Raw genomic sequence first — 18,305 nt, 5'->3', positions numbered from 1 at the left:
ACCTCAGCTGGCTCCTTTCAACGTGAAGGAGCAGCGGCTCTACTCCGAGCTCCTCCCGAGTGACTGAGCTTCTCACCCTATCCCGAAGGGTGCGCCCAGCCACTCTGCGAAGGAAACTGATTTCGGCCGCCTGTATCCGCGATCTTGTCCTAGTAACTAGTAACATTAGTTTGTTAATTATTCATATTTTTTCATAGTATTCAGAAAGCCTTGTTTTGTTTGGGGTAGGTACAGTATGTATAAGCTTTTGGTTTAACCTTTAACCTTTTTTTCTGTTTTTTGTTTTTTCTGAAAACTGCCGAAATAAAAGTATATATATATATATATATATATATATATATATATATACACACACAAAATAACAAAAAAAATGACAAATCGATAACAAAAACTTAAAATGTCAAAAATAGTTCAAACAAAATGAGGGTAAAATATACAAAATGACAACAAAATATAGGAATTTAATATAAATATAATCTTAAAAATAACTTCCGCGACCCTAAAAACAGGAACAAGCAGGTCAGAAAATGGATCGATGGATGGATGAGAGAAAAAAAAAAAAACTGAATGATAACAAAAACAAACAAAATGACTAATCGTTTCTAAAAAAAAAAAAAAAAAAAAAGAACCCTTTGTTTGTTTTTTCCTGATTAATACTCAGATTGGTCATTATTCTAAATGCTGACATGACTGCTGATAATGTGGCCTCTTTTATCAGACAATCACATTTTTGTGTTGCCCATCTCAGGTTTAGATAATGGTGGGAGAATGAAATGAATAAACATATCCTCACAAAGGAGAACATGTGATTGGGTCATAATCTTTCATCCGAAAGCATCAGTGCCGTTTTTAAAAGCCCAAGCATCGAGTGAGCCATTCAAGCAGAAATAAAGCACATTAAAAATAGAGCTATTGTGTTTTAGAGACTTTGTTATAATGCAACAGACGACTTTTGAGGCTAGAATCCTCCAGCACTGAGGCAGTTATGCTCCAGCTCTATTTGACCAATGCGATCTGATAATAAAGGTGTATGAGTGGAAGGTAACATTTATTTGATTTGAGTCTGTCTCCCTTTGGTACACATTTTAACGTCGATGCTATTTGACCATGTGTTCTCAAGTACACATGCATGGAGAGAGAATGGAGCTCTCTCATGTGTTGACTAAAATGAAGGACAAGTTTCATGGTTTTAGGTTAATCATGGGCTAAACTAACATTCTTTAAACTAAATTCTATAAAACCAAACTGGAAAAGTAAAAACATTTGCTGATGGCGCTTCTACAAATAAAAAAAAGTGTTCACTCCTTTTATGAACATGATTAGAATGTGAATAAAATCCTGTGTACATTGTTCAGCCTTTGAAGTAGATCACAAGGTAAAACATTGATTATTTTAGTTTGATCATCCAGAGTAAATATCCACTGAAATACATGTTTTCTTTCTTGTTGTTACAGCTGTATGTTTGAGCTTCGAGGTGCAGAGAGATGCGTGCTGAGACTTAAAGTTGGTGGATGTTTTACATCCTTGTTGGAAGGAATGCTTATTTTATGCTGATCTCACTAAATTGAAGAATGCATGCATGAGCACATTGTGTGACATCCCAAACAGGCTAACAGCCAATCTGAGGACAATATTTGGCTTCCACAAGTAAGCTCAGGAAATCCTAAACCTCCCGTGTATATGAGCAAAGATAGTAGATTTCAAAGTTTGAGACATCTCATGTCAGAGCAGCAAACCCCAAAGAGTGAGACTTATTAGTGTTAAAACAACTGTTTTTATACAGTGCTTAAAGCTCTTCTCACACAGGACTTAGTTCTACTCTCTATAACTAACTGGGGGTTTCCACTGGATACATCTCCGCTGCGCCACAGCACGATCCGGTTTTGCCCCACTGTCCGCCGTCCGGTAATTTCCATCGTTTGCGTGGTGCACTCTGGTTGGACGACTGTGACGTCACAAGACAGAGGACTTCTCTCGATATTTATATAATCGTGCGCGAACGCAGTTAAAGGTATGAACAAGAAGGTTCCACTCTCTGGATTTGTCATAATCACATTTTTTAGCAACAGCCAACAGAGAAGAGATAAAACTGCACCAGTAAAACATGAACTAAATCAAAGTTGCTGCAGTTTACAATGCAGTTACAGTATGAGAGGAAACAATATAGTCAATGTGATTTTGTTTTTACACATTATGACATTTTGGTGATGTAGTAATTTGAAATATAATCTGAAGTGTTTTATTTTAAAAAGTAACCGGATATTTTATTGCGGAGAACGTGCTTAGCTTCCTGTTTAGCTTCATTTGCTCTGTGCTATATCTGACACCGGACTACCGCAGCTGGGAAGGAGCAGACACGCAACGCAGCGGACCCGGTGGAAATAAACACATAGACTAAAGTGGAAACCTATCAGCTCCGTAACGCAGCGGAGCCGCATCCAGTGGAAATTGGGGGTAAGGGTGCTCATTGTGGGTCTGAAGGCTGAGGGTGCATGAATCTGAAATCAACTTTAGGATTTACAAGCTTGTCCCAGCGTCTGATTCAGGGTCTGAGAATGATTTAACTGATAATAATGGTGATGATGATAATAAATCTAATTCATGTTGCGCTTTAAACAAAAAACAAAAACCTCAAAGATGCTTTAGAAGGAGAGATAAAGAGTTGGTGAGATGTTGGTGGTGGTTAAATTCCTGTTTGAAGAGGTTGGTTTTTAACTGTTGTTTGAAGGGTTGTGGTGAGTCAGCGGCACTGATGTTCGGGGGAAAAGACTTCCACAGGGTGGGGAAAACTCTGTTCCCCAAAGTATGATGCTTGGATTTGGCAATGGGAGCAAGGAGGATGGAATCAGAGGATTGGATGCACTATAACTCAGCACGCACACTGTGGATATGATTTTCAGCAGTAAAAGTAGAAAGAAGAACAGGGTGAAGGTATAGCATGTCAGTGTCCCAATCACTCGCTTCCCCCCAGTGCATCAAAGCATGTTGTCCCTGCAGGCAGCACGTTAAGGGGAAACGTGGCAGCATCGTCTGCCTTAAACATGCTAAAACATTGTTTTCCATTGACTTTCCTCAAACACGCACACATGCCTGCCCCATTCACTGCTTTCCATCTGCACATGTGCAGTTCTTAATGTGTTTTTTTTTTTTTTTTAACTTTACTTTCACTGCAGCTGTCAGTCAGCTCTCTGTCACAGGTCTGAATTCAATAAAAAAACTGGATCAGGATTTGCTAAAATAATCGCTTTATAATTTGCTTGCCTGATCCGCTCTAGACTTAGTTTGCATGTTCACAAGGGAACAAACGTGGTGGACTTTCTGGGCAAACTAACCCGGTGGAAGTTAAAAAAGCTCCAGGATTTGCTGGTGTGAAGATACTGGCAGAGATGATTATAGCAACAAATCTAAAGAGCGCTTTTTTTATACTTTTTTCAGGGAAAAATGCAACACGGAAAGCTTCACATGTCAAAAACCAAAGAGAAATATATAAAAACTGAAATTCATTATGAAATCCAAACATCATCCCAGTTACAGTGCAACTTTTTCATTGTAATTTCAGGTCAGTACTGCATTAATAGAATCATGACACAGAAAGAGAAGACAGACAAAATTATAAATAACTGATGAATCACCTTTCTCTTTCTGCTCCAAAACGCTAAGTTAATACTTAAATCTGAACTCTAATCAAACCTGGGAAAAAAATGTGAACCATTCTGATTAATTAAACCTGTAATGATCAGAGTAGTACATACTGTATAACATGTCGGTGGGAAATCTGAAGGCCACTATGGATGTGTTTTCTTTTTTACTCATGTCTATATACATATAGGAGCAGATTCACTAGGTTTAATGGTATTAAAACGTGTGCAAACATTACTCCACGCACTAATAAGGAGTACAAAGCCCAGGGTATCAGGAGTGCGCAGCCGCTGCGCTTCCCAGTGCACCCTCAATCCATTTAGCACATTTCGCCCTAATGAATATGCATAGTAGGCAGATCTCCCAGGGGGGGCAAAAATATGGGAGGAGGAAATGCAAATAAATTTATGCTGGGGGAGAAATGTGATTCATTGAATCTGAAATTGCTTGCGGTGATAGTTTTTCAGTACAACTGAAAAGGTGCAAACACACACACAGAGATCATCGCTGCAGTAAATGTGGACAGAAAACACAGCGGAGATGAAAAAAAGCTCCAGTTGTGTGTGTGTGTGTGTGTCAGAGAGAGAGAGAGAGAGAAAAAGCTGGATGCGCGTCCATCTCTCCTCCGCGGGTCACTGTCTCACACACGCACATGCACCCATCCGTCACATCCACGCACATTTCTTCACTGCGGGATGAATAAAGAATATCTATCCATCTGCTGTAATTCATCCACTTTTTGTTTTTTTATTAGTTTCCTCTACTAACATCTCCAATTCTGCTGCTTCACATTCTTATTTCTGCTTCTGCGCACTCATGTTTAACACAACACGTACAAAACGCTAATTTAAATAAGAGCAGTCTGCACCAGTTCTGAACATGCACTAATCATTGTTGCAATTTTAGTGAATTCCGCACAGCAGGTGAGGAAACTGCATCACTAAAGGATTTAGGGAAGCAACTCAATCACCACCCTTTATTTCAGATCTCGGTGAATCCACCCTATAGTGTTTATTATTTTTCTGGATCTCAAGCTTTCTCTTGTGTGGAGGACAATCAATAATTTCCTATATTCAGTTGTCCAATGTGTAACAACAAGCTGTCCAGTGATGCAAAACAGCTCAACTTACTCACATATTGGATAAAAAGGAATCCTGCACTGTTGTTGTTGGTAACCCATAAAAAACTTTGACATTATAAAGATGGGAGACAAAACTTTTGTGTGAAATACGCTTTCAATAATGATGTAATTTTTTAGTAGAGATTTCAAATAGTTATTGTAAAGGTAAAATGTAGCCGGTTAGCTGTGTGTCACAGTTTCAACAAAAGCCAATTAGCAAGTGAGGGAGAAAACATGTAGGCGCTGAAAAAGAACTGGTGTGGATCATTAGGTATCCACAAGACAGTCGTGTCTTCCCTCTTTCAGCAAAAGTAATAGGGCTACGTGTGTGTGTGTATGTGTGTGTCTTTATTTTATTTATTTGTTTAAATCAACTGCATCTTTTATATGGAGCTGACTGCAGAGGTGACAGTAATGAGTTGCTTTTATGAGTACTCATACTTTTTTGAGTATAGTAAAGGAATTTGTTACATTTCTACACCCAGCCATTACAGAGTAAAATGTTATTTTTTGTGTTAAAATGATCAACAGACATTGTGAAACTACATCACATCATAGCCGACAAATCAGATTAAACGTAATGCACAATGCCAAAACAGCATTAAATGTTGGTTATTTACTCATAACTGATAACTTTTTTTTATTTTGAATTGAATTCATTGCAGTTATTTTATTTAAAGAAAAAAAAAATTGTACATTTGGACAAACCTTTAATTTTATACAGATGCCTTTGCAGAAAATTGTGCATGATTTTGTCTATTCCTGTATGCAAAGGAACCATGCAAGATTTATTACCAAAAATAATTGTGGGGTGTGAAAATAACTAGTAACTTTTACTTTGAGTACTATTTAATTGAGCTACTTTTTACTTGTACTTGAGAATGTTGTGTAGTTATGTATGACTTACTACAGTTTCAATCAAGTAACAGTACTTCTACTTGAGTAGGATTTATCATTACTCTTCACACCTTTGGCTGACCGAGTACAGTTCTGGCTGTATATATATATATATATATATATATATGAGTATTTGACCTGAGCTGCAGCATGCATTAACATGTAAATAGTTTTATTGTAACAGTAAGAGCATTTCAAGTATTTTACTCAGATACATATGCAAATACACACCTCTAAATGATCACTGGTTCACAGCCTTCATTTTCATTTGGTGTCCGCCTTTACCTCTGCCAGCTGAATAGATCACACAGCAAGGCTTCAATCTCCTTCAAATCAGTCACAGAGATGATTCCGAGAGAAAGGAGAGATAAAAAAAAAAAGCCGACTGGAGGCTGTCAGGGCTATGAGAGCAGAGGACGTCGATGCCTCACTTAGACATCCTGTCTAAAGGGCCCCGTTCCTCAGACAGGAGGACAAGACAAACTCCACCTGCACTCAATACAAAGTTTTGCCTTGAATTTTGGGAGAGGCAATATGACAAAGAACACCAGGCAGCACTCCCTGAAGTGAACACCATCTGGATTAAGAACAAAAAAAAAATCCATTTCATGATTCATTCAAGAGGCTCACACTCAGAAATGAACAAAGTTGCCTAATGTTTTCTTGCAGCCATGTTACTCTCCTTTCTATCTGCACATGAACTGAAAAGTGATGGCTATGGTGCATTTCAAGCGGCGCACAACAGCCAAGCACCTGATGACAATTCAAGTTTGGGCCTGATTGATTTTCTTCTCCTCCTGTGGCATTGTTGCTTCTCATTTCCAACACAGCACAAAAAGACACTGAAATAAAAACATCTTAGCAGCAAATCGGCCTCACCATGGCAACAGTATCGATCAACTCTCTTGGGTCCTCAGCAAAAATCCATCTCTCATGTCAATTTCCCAGCATTAACAGTTTGGCAGCTACTTCAGTGGACAGTCATGATATTTGGAAACTGGCAATAAAACCCATGATCATTATTTAGTCCCCCTGATGACTCATTTATCACAGTGGTGGGACATAAAATGACCTGGTGATATTTGCAGAGAACAATGTGGGAAGTAGGCTAGGAGGACAGCTCAGGAGAGGTCGGTGTCTGCGGGCGGGAAGTGGAATGATTCAACATCCGTGACCAGTGAATTCCTCTGCAATGGAGCCAGTAATAGACTATGACAAGGAGTTGAACACTCTGCCCAGAGGCCACACCCTGTCTATGTTTCATGATGTGTAGATAAGAAATCAAAAAAATACATTTTAATTGCATCAAAGAAAATAATAAATATTAAATATCAGGTTTACTGTTGCTACAACACGACATTCCATTTTTTTATTTTATTTTTTCACCTTGTCTGTATATGCTGTCGAAGGTCAACACTACATTAAGTGGACATTTGTGGACAAATTCACCACAAACTAACAGTACTATTGCTTAATAAAATACTATATTTTCTTGTAATTTATTGAAACAGGATTATTTTATGCTGTAGAAGCCATTTTATCACACTTCTGACAAGGCCTTTCACACAATAGATCTTTCGTTGCTTTTAAATAAATTAGAACGGTACGGTGTCAGGGGCTTGGCTGTAAAGTTATTGAAGTGATTGATATCAATATCTACATATTAATAATACCAACTCAGTGGAGCCAAAAAATAACCCAGTGTTCCTCAGGGCTCCGTTTTGGGACCTAAACTGTTTCTGTACCTAAATGATATCAGTGAAGTCCTAAGCAAATTACAATACATCTTATTTGCTGATGATACCAGTTTCCAAGTTACCAAGTTCTTGTTCTGGACAAGATGTTGAGCTGCTTTTGAATACAGTAGGAACTGAACTTAAGATACTAAAAAAATGGTTTGATGTAAATAAACTTTCTATAAATCTGCATAAAACTAAATATATTGTATTTGTAAACAGGAAAGTTAACAAACCATGTAGAATCGAAATTGGGGAGAGAAATTGAAACGGTGTATGTAATAAAGTTTTTGGGAATCAATATTGATAATAAGCTAAATTGGAAAGTGCTTATAAATATTCTAAAAACTAAGATTTCTAAACTTATGGCTTTATTATATAAAATTAAAACCTCTGTGAATCAAAATGCTTTATATATACTGTATAATTCCCTCATCCAACCATATCCAAGTTATTGTGTGGAAATATAGGGGAACACCTATAAAACTAATATACAACATATTTTCCTATTACAAAAGAAAGCAATTATAGTGATCAGCCATGCAGAATATTTTGCTCCGATAAATCCACTTTCTATTCATTTAAATATCTTAAAATTGTATGATCTTGTTGATGTTTACACAGCAGTTGTGATGCACAAGGCACACAACCTCATGCTTCCTCACTGTTTACAAGAGATGCTTCAAACGACTGAATCTAGACACAACCTCAGAGGAACTGCTATGCTACAAAAACCCATGGCGAGGACTAATACAATGAGGAGGTGTATATCAGTCAAAAGGAGTTGATTTATGGAATGGTTTACCTAATCAACTCAAGGGCTCCAAAACTATTCATGCATTTAAATAAAATCTATAAGATAAAAGTTGTGAAAAAGTATTGTACACTTGAATGAAGATCATTAGAAGAGAAGTTAATCACGGATGCATAATTTTGATTCTTGAAGTTTAAGTTTTGTGCTCATGTGTTACCATTGTTGGTATTACAGTAACTGTATTACAGGTATGTGCCATCTTTGGTAATAGTGTCACAGTTGTAAATGGGGTTAGGCAGTATAAGCCTTGACTTCAGCCTAAAACACTTCAGTCAGGTTTCATTTAGCTCTTAAAATACTTAAGTACATGTTTTCTTATTGTAATGTACAAGATCTCTGAAAACATGTGACATGTGTTCTAGATGTTTATAATGACCGAATAAATAAACTACTATTTCAATAGGAGACAATAATTAGCTACATTTTACATAGGAGACCGTATTTACTTACAATTCAAATAATCACATAAAATTTGCTTTGGTATCTTTATTTTTTAATAATTTCCACTCATTGTTTTGAATTTGTAGATTAGGCCTTGGGGAACCAATGTTCGAGACACAGTTTAGGAGAGCCCGCTGTTTCACAAATGAAAACGCATATGAAATTATGCTAATATATGATATGAAGAGGGTACACATGACAAAAATGGAAAAGCTGTACACTGAAAAAGATTGGGAACCACTGTTCTAAATCTAAGGCATGTTCCAAATTTGGGTGTCCAACACAAGGGGAAGTCTGCCTCTCATTTGCAACCAATTAGGTGTTTTTTTTTATGTGGACTGGGCTCATTTAAGGGGATTGATGATTTGGAGAATCAGTCACAGAGATAGACAATAAAAGCCCAAATAACTATTATTAAATCAAACATAAGGTTTGCACTTTGGCATGAAAACAGAAAACCCTCACACTCTGATAGAGAATATGTAAATGACAGCAAAGGAATTAACCTAAAATCTCTGCATTATGAAGCAGTAGAAATACCCACTGTGCTTTGAGCAACAATCTTGTGGTTTACTAACCTGACGTCTCTGCATGCTTTCCTTGAGCATATGTGTATATACGCCAGGTGCCAAGGTTGCTTCTCTAAGGAAATTAGCCTTAAGAAAGACTGTGATTAAGCCCTGATAAAAGAATGAATGGACAACTATTTTATGAAATTAATGGATAGATGTTTTATAGGGTTTTTAATACCAGTAATATATATTCAGCATCATTTCATTGAAATACCCTCAAAGAAAGAATGAATCGCTCCTCTTTCAGCTGAATTATTAGGGTACGGCGATTCCATCTCCCTTCCTGGGAAGATGAATTGAAACACAGAGTGATGGACAGAGCTGTATGACAACTGCTGTCAATCCCCAGATTCTTAGAGCTTGATTACAGCTCAGCTCTGGCGTCACATTGCCTACGAACTACACCTACACTCCTGACAGTGTGACACTTACAGAAATGCTGGTCCAGCTGATGTGAAGACGGAAGAGAGAATAGACTAGAATCATGAGAATTATCTATACTCCCTTAAACCCTGTAAATTTCACCACTGCATGCATTACTAGTGCACCTCCTGCATGAAAATGAGGGATTCCTAAAACCTTAGCATTCAGCAACAAAATAATGAGTGTAGCAAGGATGCTTCATAGCATGACTGCAGGGTTTTACGAAGTTAGATTGATAAAAAATGTATATCTTGATTCCGCCTACTCAGAGTGAATAGGAACCAAAGCTAGGCTGAAGACTGTGGTATAGGGACCAATTAGATTAACTGTTCCAATGAAACCACAAAACCCTGGAGAAGGAACGGGCAACGCTATAACAGCAGGGGCCACAAAACTGTGATCATATCTAATCCGAGGGCCACATTATCAACATTCAGGTCACCTTTTATAATAATGACCAATCAGAGCATTAATACAGGGTCTTCTCTTTTTTTGTCTTTGTGGTTTTGTCATTTTGTGTGTTTTTGATGTAATTTAGTGTATTGTGTGTCATTTTCTGCATTTACAGTACATTTCTGATTGCTATTGAGTGCTTTTCTGAGGTCACTTTCTGTATTTTTGTTATTTTTCGTAGTCATTTTGTTTGTTTAAGTGGTTGTTGTGTCTGTCTGTCACTGTGTATTTTTGGAGTTTTGTTTGTTTTTGTGTACTTTGTACATTTTGCTGTCGATTTGTGTTTTGGCAGTTATTTTGTGTTGGCCTTTATATTCCTTCCAACTTCTTGAAATACAATTTTTGGGATCTGTTTTGGGGCCACAAGTTGCCCATGTCTGCCCTAGAAGATGCTTGTTTGTTGTAACAAAACAAGAATAAATAAGAATTGAGAAATAAATAAAATAAAATGTAGTGTGTGTGTGTGTGTGTGAAATAAGAGAACTAAGCATATTAGGGACAAGACTAAAAGCTTGTTAAGTACTTTGAAGGTCTCCAGTCAAAGTGCCACTTGGAGCCTGGCCCATGGTTTTGTCTAAATCACATGTGTCAAAGTCAAGGCCCGCGGGCCAGGAATTATCTATGGCCCCCGGGATGATATTTGATTAGTATTAGAGCCGGCCCACAGGCCACAGCCGCCTGCTACTGTTTTGCACGCACCAAAACTCCATTCCCCACAATGCAACGGTAGCCCGTGAACTCACCACAGTGCCGCAAGTGGGCCTCGGCTTCATTCATTCATTCATCAGCATTCAGGGCAGATGTCAACTTTCAGCAACCCCCCTCCCCAATAATGGCTAAACGGAAGGTGGACGGTGAGAACAGGAGGTTTAAAGCCAGGTGGGAGGCAGATTACATGTTCACGGAGGTAAAAGGCAAACCTGTGCGTCTTCTCTGTGGAGAAAATGTGGCTGTAATGAAAGAATATAATCTAAGAAGGGACTATGAAAAGTCTAAAAAACACAAAGACAAAGACAAGAATATGGACACGGAACAAAGGCTACAGAAGTTTGAAGAATTAAAACGAGGTCTTAAGTCCCGGCAGGCTCTTGTCACAAAAGTTACATCACAAAGCGAGGCTGCTGTCAAGGCTAGTTTTATTGTGGCACAAGAAGTTGCGATATCAGCCCGGCCATTTACAGAGGGAGAGTTCATAAAAAGCTGCACGCTTAAAGTTTGTGACGCGGTGTGCCCAGACAAAAGGCAGCTATTTGCAAACGTGAGCCTAAGCAGAAACACCGTTGCCGAACGTGTAGACCAGCTTTCCACCAATCTAAAAGAATAGCTTGTGGAAAAGGGAAAAGATTTCATCGCATATTCCCTTGCGGTGGATGAGAGCACCGACATAACGACGCAGATGCGGAAAGAAAACTTGAGCCACTTTCCCAGCTGCCAGACCATGAAAGAGAAGCCTCTCTACCGCTGTGTTCCCGAGTGGACAGTTCGCTGATAAACTCAACATATTTGCCGCCGACTTCCGACACCGATTTGCTGACTTTGAAGCTCAAAAAAGTAGGTTTGAACTGCTCGCCAATCCTTTTGGAGTTGACGCGGAAAGCGCACCACCAAACCTCCAAATGGAGATGATTGAGCTCCAGTGCAATGACACACTGAGGGAAAAATATGAGAGAGTGGGTGCTGCTGAGTTTGCCCCGACACATTCCCTCAGGTGCGCATCCAAGCTACTCAGACGCTCTCTATGTTTGGCAGTACATACCTGTGTGAACAAATTTTCTCTTTCATGAAGCTAAACAAAACATCACACAGGAGCCATCTTACTGATAAGCACCTTGGCTCAATCCTGAAGATTTGCTCAGCTCAGAGCCTGACCCCGAACATTGATGAACTTGTACAAAAGATGAGACACCACCAAGTATCAGGCTCTGTCTCAGACAAGTGAGCATCACCGAGCATTAACATATTTTTAGTTTTTAATTCAGTTACATTTTTACAGTTGTTTCTACAAGACGTGATTTTTCTTTGAAAAAAGTATTGTTTTGTCACTGTGCCATAGATTTTTGTATTTTATTTATTTTTCAGTTAATGGACTCAGGGAAAATTGCAGATAAGAGCCATACAATACAACTGATTTTATTTATTTATTTTCTCATTTTACTATTTGAAAGCAGTAGCCTAATTGGTAGGATCATAGAGCAGCACAATATTGCATTTTCAGCTTATAATGCATGCATTTTCATTTATGCATTTATCTTGATATTAAGGAACATATTTTATTTTTGAAGGACATTTACTTGTTTGCTTTTTGCCTGTTGAAAATGTTTCCCTTGAAATAACTGACAGAGCCATAAGAAAATATTGCTTTATTCATTTAATGTACAGGACATTTGATTTTTCTTTGAAGGAAGTTTGTTTTTGTCTATGAGCCTGTTGAAAAATGTTTTCAAAAAAAAAAAAGTTATTTATTTATAGTAGTAAAAAATCTTGGGTAGAAAGGTCAGCGCTATAAAACCACCAAAACCTATATGAACAAACCCGGTCTTCAGACTCATCTTACACTTGTGTGCTTTGATTATTGGGGGATAAAATAAAAGGTTTTGTCCTAAAAAACACCAGTAAAAACTCAAGAATGGCCCTACGGCCAAAAGGAAATCTAACACACTGTGTCAGTATGAAAAAAGACCACATAGTTAAATAAAATACAGTACACTGTGTTAGGTCTTGGTTCAATAGGTTATGTGCAATCATTTTAATATGTTTTAATAAACATTGAACCAGTCCGGCCCTCGGCTTGTAGCAAATTTGTTTTATTGGCCCTCTGATGTGTTTGACTTTGACATCCCTGGTCTAAATGAAGGAAACAAAACACTAATGACAAGACAAAGTCACAAGCCACTACAAATCATTAGCAGCCACGCTGCAGCTCATATGTCAGCCCAATGTATAGATAATTGCACATTTACCGATACTTTAATTTATTAGATGTATTTACGGAGATGAGCGTTAAATATTTAATTCGCTATTTGGTGCCCACTTCATTGCAGCTCCAGCAGTGGGCCAATAGCATGAGTTGATTTCCAGCCAACGGGCGAAGAGAAGTGTTCTCATTCTCTCTAGTAAGGTCATTTTAAAATTAGTAGTGCAAATTCATTTCATTTACTTGCAGCCGTGAAGCTCAATTAGGTTATAAAGACTTTTTTGCAGCAGGGGCTGACTCTGTAGGTGAAACCAAACCAAGTCAACCGTAATCAAAAACTTTTAGACTTATAAACTCACTCAGAGAATTGATAAAAACAGCTTGTAGCTTGACCACTGAAGGGGCTTATACATAGTCGTGTGGAATCACATGAAACAGCCCTGTTATTCTCTGGAGGTGAACGTTAGGTCGGGGTGTGATTGTGTCGGCCTGTCAGTGCCCACTCATCCACACTCCGGAGTGAGACTGGAACAGACGGGAGCTGTTCTTTCAGCACCACCGGGGACAAGTAACAGCAGACTCGACTGTCTCATCCACACTGTGTAGTGGGTCGGAAAAACCACCCAAACTGACTTTTATCATGCATGTCTCTGGGTAGTTGAGATCTCAGTAAAAAATTAGAAGAAAAAAGGCTCTCATCTTTGAATGCCTTCAAGGTTTTTCATTTCTATCCAAATTCACCCATTCGTCATGTATATCTACTCATCTTGTACAGGGTCATGGTGCTTATCATGAACCCGCATAAAAAAAGTAGCCTATATTTTAATAGAATACACACCCTGCACGATAAAGGCCACTTCTTTTATGAAAGTATATTCAGAGACTTCAAAATAGATGTTTTAGGACTGGCAGAAAAATCCCACACATTCATAGGGAGACCATGCAAACCCTGTGTAGAAAATAAAACGAAATGGAAAAATCTGAATTTCATTAAAAAAACTTAAATGTCACTAAAAACCTTCTACGCTTTCATGAGGAGGAATGTCAGACATTTCGATAATGAAATGTGTCGCAAAAGCGCTATGGAAACGCTTTTTCCGTAAATACACATCACAGAGCGTGACGTACCTGGTCACGTGACCACTTCTCTCCGAGAAAACATGGCGTGGTAAGTGTGGACAGAAGAGGAGACCGAGACATTTCTTAGCATTAGACTTTAAAATTATGACCGCCACATTAGGCGTGAAACAACAAAGGAATACAGAGTGTTATAAGCGTCAATCTTCCTGCAGCAAAGTCTCGCGGGATGAGATTTCACAGGAGTTACGAGGCCCCTGGTCAAAACAACCTTCAATGGAAACACATTCAAAGAACTATTTCGTCGTCATTTAGAAATGACGCTGTCATTTTGTGCAAATCTGTAATGGAAACCCAACTTATAGCTTTCATTAGAATGCACTCCCTGCGTGAGAAAGGCCACCTCTTTTCAAAAAGTACATTCAGGCACTTCAAATGAGATGTTATTCATGTTTTAGGACTGAAGGAGGAATTCCACGCATTCATAGGGAGAACGTGCAAACCATGACTAGAAAAAAAAGAACCCATTGATGTAAAGCAGCAGATGCTGAGCAGCATTCGGCATTCAATGTGAACGAATTCTACACATTTTGGTACTGTTTTAGTGATTTATATTTACTATGTTTTACAGTGTGTGTGTGTGTGTGTGTGTGTGTGTGTGTGTGTGGTATAAGGAACATATGGCTGCTTCGTGAGCCTATCTGAGGCAGCGTCTCCCAAACACTTGCCTGGAAGAGGCGGAGGATGTTGGCCACCATAATCGATACCGAACTGGCCGATGCTCCGATGACTCCCACCACTTTTTCAGGCTTGACAAACACCGGTGGCTCCCCGTTGGTGCACCTCACGTCGGACGTGTCCTTGGTGATCAGGGCTTGCACGAAAGTTAAAGACTGTTCCAGTGCGTATGTATCCCTCGAACAAGTGTCCAGCAGCCGTGCGCCCAGGGTGATGTTCGGCAGGAGTTGCTCGTCCTGATTTATTTGGTCCAAAGCGTACATCATGGCCTCAAGACGCTGGATTCCGTTCTCCTTTTTCAGGTCCCCGCACGGCGCGCCGTCGATGCCCCGGGCGTGCACAGGGAAGAGTCCACCGAGGGTCAGGTGCCCCTCTGTCCGTATAGAATGTGGCGCGTAAGTCTCCTGAGACAGCGCAAAATCCACCACAGTCCTCATGAGCATCCACAGTCCCCACACGCACATACCAGGACGAGCCATGTTCCGAGTGAAAAAGATGGAGCACACGATGATCGCACACAGTAGAAGTTGCTCAAAACGATCCCATTGTGTTAGTTTCCAGCGAGGAAAATCAACAAGCTGAGCTGGAGAACCGAGACGCGCAGTGCGTCCATCGCCCTGCAGCCGCTCCGAGTGCGTCTAGTGCAGCTTGTTGAATAGTAAAAAGCACCTCACGGTGAATCGGATGCGTGGAAGTGGAGAGCTTCATCCATTTGTCGGAGAAAAAGAGTAGGAAAAGACGCACACCTGCAGCTGATTGAACTGATTGATTGTGTCTTCTACGTGAATCCAATAACGAAAACAATCGAACCGTGACGGGGGGTTTTAGGCATTACATTCACGATACGAGAAGAGTCGAGCAGGTCTGAGCGAAGAAACAAACAGGAAAAGGTCCGGGGTTGTGTTTTAAAATCAACACTTGGGTGTAACCAGCAGAAGTGGGTGACATCCTTCAGACTGGGAACAACTCCACGGGAGCGCACGGACACACGGACGGCTCGGCGCCGCTCTCTGTCTCCTTGGGTCGCAAATCATCTCCACAGCACAGTCTCCAAAGAGGAAAACACGAGGAGAAGAAGAAGAAGAAAAAAACAAACAAAACAAAACAAAAACGTGTTAAAATAAAGGCACAAAAAAATGTGCGTCCACTCAGCAGTGCACAGCTGAGATCAAGCTGCTAATTAGACCCACAGCTCTTCCTCTCTCTGCAACCGGTCGCATTTATACAAAATGAATGAGTCACAGCGAGGGATTCACTGTGTGCACCGAGTTTCCAGCCCCCTTTTTTTATCCGGGAGAGACGTCATATCAGCAGGGGAAAGAAAAAAAAAAAAAAAACCACAGAGAAAATCAAAGATCGACACCGTTTTGTAGCAGGGATTCCAGGAAGTTGGTCTTCAGACACGAGAGAAGGTAAACAAGACAAACAAATGCACTTAGACGTCAATAATAAAGACAATTGTTCCTCTGAGTGCCTCTCAGTGATGCATCTTAGCATCGTAATCTGTGCGTATCACCCGTCCCTCCCCCTCACTCCCCTCCTGCATCTCTCTCACACACACACACACACACACACACAAAAAAGTCTGAGCTTTCCTCCCTCCCTCTGTTTGTTTTTGATGTTGACAGTGCAAGGCATTCAAAGCAGATCTGTGGCATTAGGGAGACACAGGGGAGCTGCAGGTATATGAAGGGGCTTTCACCGAGCCCACAAAGGGATAGGCTGCTTTCCTGAAATAGTTTTTTTAGGTTCATTAGTGATGCACCTTTAGAAAACACTGCGAGGAAGAGGGGTGCAGGCTGGTCTCCCAGGCAACCCCTCATCCTGTGCAAGCCCCAGACATACAAATGCATGCGCACGTGCAGAGCTATGTGGCTGCTGAAAACTGTAGCAAGATTGTTGCGAAATGAGTCTTACTTGGGTTGTTTCGTTATTGTTTTAATACTATCAATCTTAATATCGGCTTGTGTTGCAACTAGGGATGCACGATATTAGTTTTGGTGGAAAACCAATCCTGATACCAATACCTTTCCCTCTCACCTACTTGCAAAGATAGTGGAATTAACATTAGAATTATACTGTATACTGCTTCTCATGCCTAGTGGTTAAGGAAGCGTGCTTGTAATTGGACGGTTGCCAGTTCGAATCTCACCCGGGCCAACACTGTGGGATGTTGAGCAAGACCCTTAACCCCCAACTGCTCCCCAGGCAGCCACATCATGGTTCCCCACAGCTCCACAGGGATGGGTCAAATGCAGAGAACAAATTTCATATACTGTAAGTGTAAACATATATGACGATATAAATAAAGGCTCGCTGGCAAACGCAGACGTGAGACAAACCTGAGACTGATGTAACATCAGTAATCATTCCCTGTGCAAAATGAGACAACTAACATGTCTTCTAGGTCCATTTCATGTGACGTATGCATACTAAATTAGGTGCATGCGTGTGCAGACTCGGTGCAAAACCACCAGATTGTGCCAGCGTCGGCAGGCGATTGAAACACTTTTCTTCTAAAAACAACACAATGCCATTGTGTTGCGTTGTCTATTGCACAAACAGGAGTACAAACAATCCAGGACTTGAATTTGACAACATACGGGCTGGTGGGCACCCTTTTCAGAAGAAGATGGTTGCGTGCTATCAAACAGAGGCTGACAGCTGACACACAAACACACACACACACACACACACACACACACACACACACAGGGAGAGAGAGAGAGAGAGTGCTGAAACATTCCGGATAAAGTAAAAATCAGCCACTTTATGACAGAAATTAACCGCACAAAGTTGCCAAATAACCATGTTACGTTTGTTCAGAAGCGATCGTCTTAATGTAATCGCTGCTGAGGCGATGGTACACGGTAGCAGACGGAGCGCTATCTCATTCTGGATCCAGTAAAAAAATTACCACAAAAAGCTGTAAACGGACCGATATCGAGAGACTTGTATGTTTTTAGGTTTTCTTTTGTATATACACTGGGGTTTGTTTTTTATCAGATATGTATAAATGTCTAGCGTTTTCGGGAATGCTGCATGGGTCCCGCAATCAGTCACCTGTACTCAACGTAAGTTTCCTTAAATAAGCGTCCTCAAGTGACAAGCTTTCTACATACTTCAAACTATTTTCGAGCCTTAACAGCAGTTCATTCATTGCCATTTTTCAAGCGTCACATATGTAAACAACGTGGTTTCTGCACCGAGTATGCGCGCGCACGTCAGTCACGTGTCTGTTTGTACACATTGAAATCCATCTATTCCTTCATGGCTATTGTTTTCAAACAAAACAATGAAGATATTTACTTAAAAACAGTGTCTGTGTTCGAAATGGCACACTCCGTACTATGCACTACAAACTTAATGAGTATATACAGTACTGTCTACTATACTATAAGTATGGTTAGGATTGTGACCGATGATGACCGTTCCCACTGAAGTATACTTCCAAGTTTTCCAAGATGCATTCTACACCTAC

General features: G+C 39.9%; 1 protein-coding gene across 1 annotated transcript in view; it reads right to left on the bottom strand.

The window, feature by feature from the left end:
• Positions 1-16,295, bottom strand: part of grm7 (glutamate metabotropic receptor 7) — a 134,021-nt gene extending 117,726 nt beyond the window's left edge. Inside the window, exon 1 of the mRNA XM_028452247.1 lies at positions 14,815-16,295. Within this exon, the coding sequence (XP_028308048.1) occupies positions 14,815-15,303 (489 nt within the window). The 5' untranslated portion in view covers positions 15,304-16,295. The remainder of the gene's footprint in view (positions 1-14,814) is intronic.
• Between the last annotated feature and the right edge of the window lie 2,010 nt (positions 16,296-18,305).

The sequence above is a fragment of the Gouania willdenowi genome, chromosome 7 (genome assembly GCF_900634775.1).
Source record: "Gouania willdenowi chromosome 7, fGouWil2.1, whole genome shotgun sequence".
Classification (NCBI taxonomy): domain Eukaryota; kingdom Metazoa; phylum Chordata; class Actinopteri; order Blenniiformes; family Gobiesocidae; genus Gouania; species Gouania willdenowi.
Note: the sequence above shows the minus strand (reverse complement) of the source record. Positions and strands in the feature narration are given on the sequence as shown.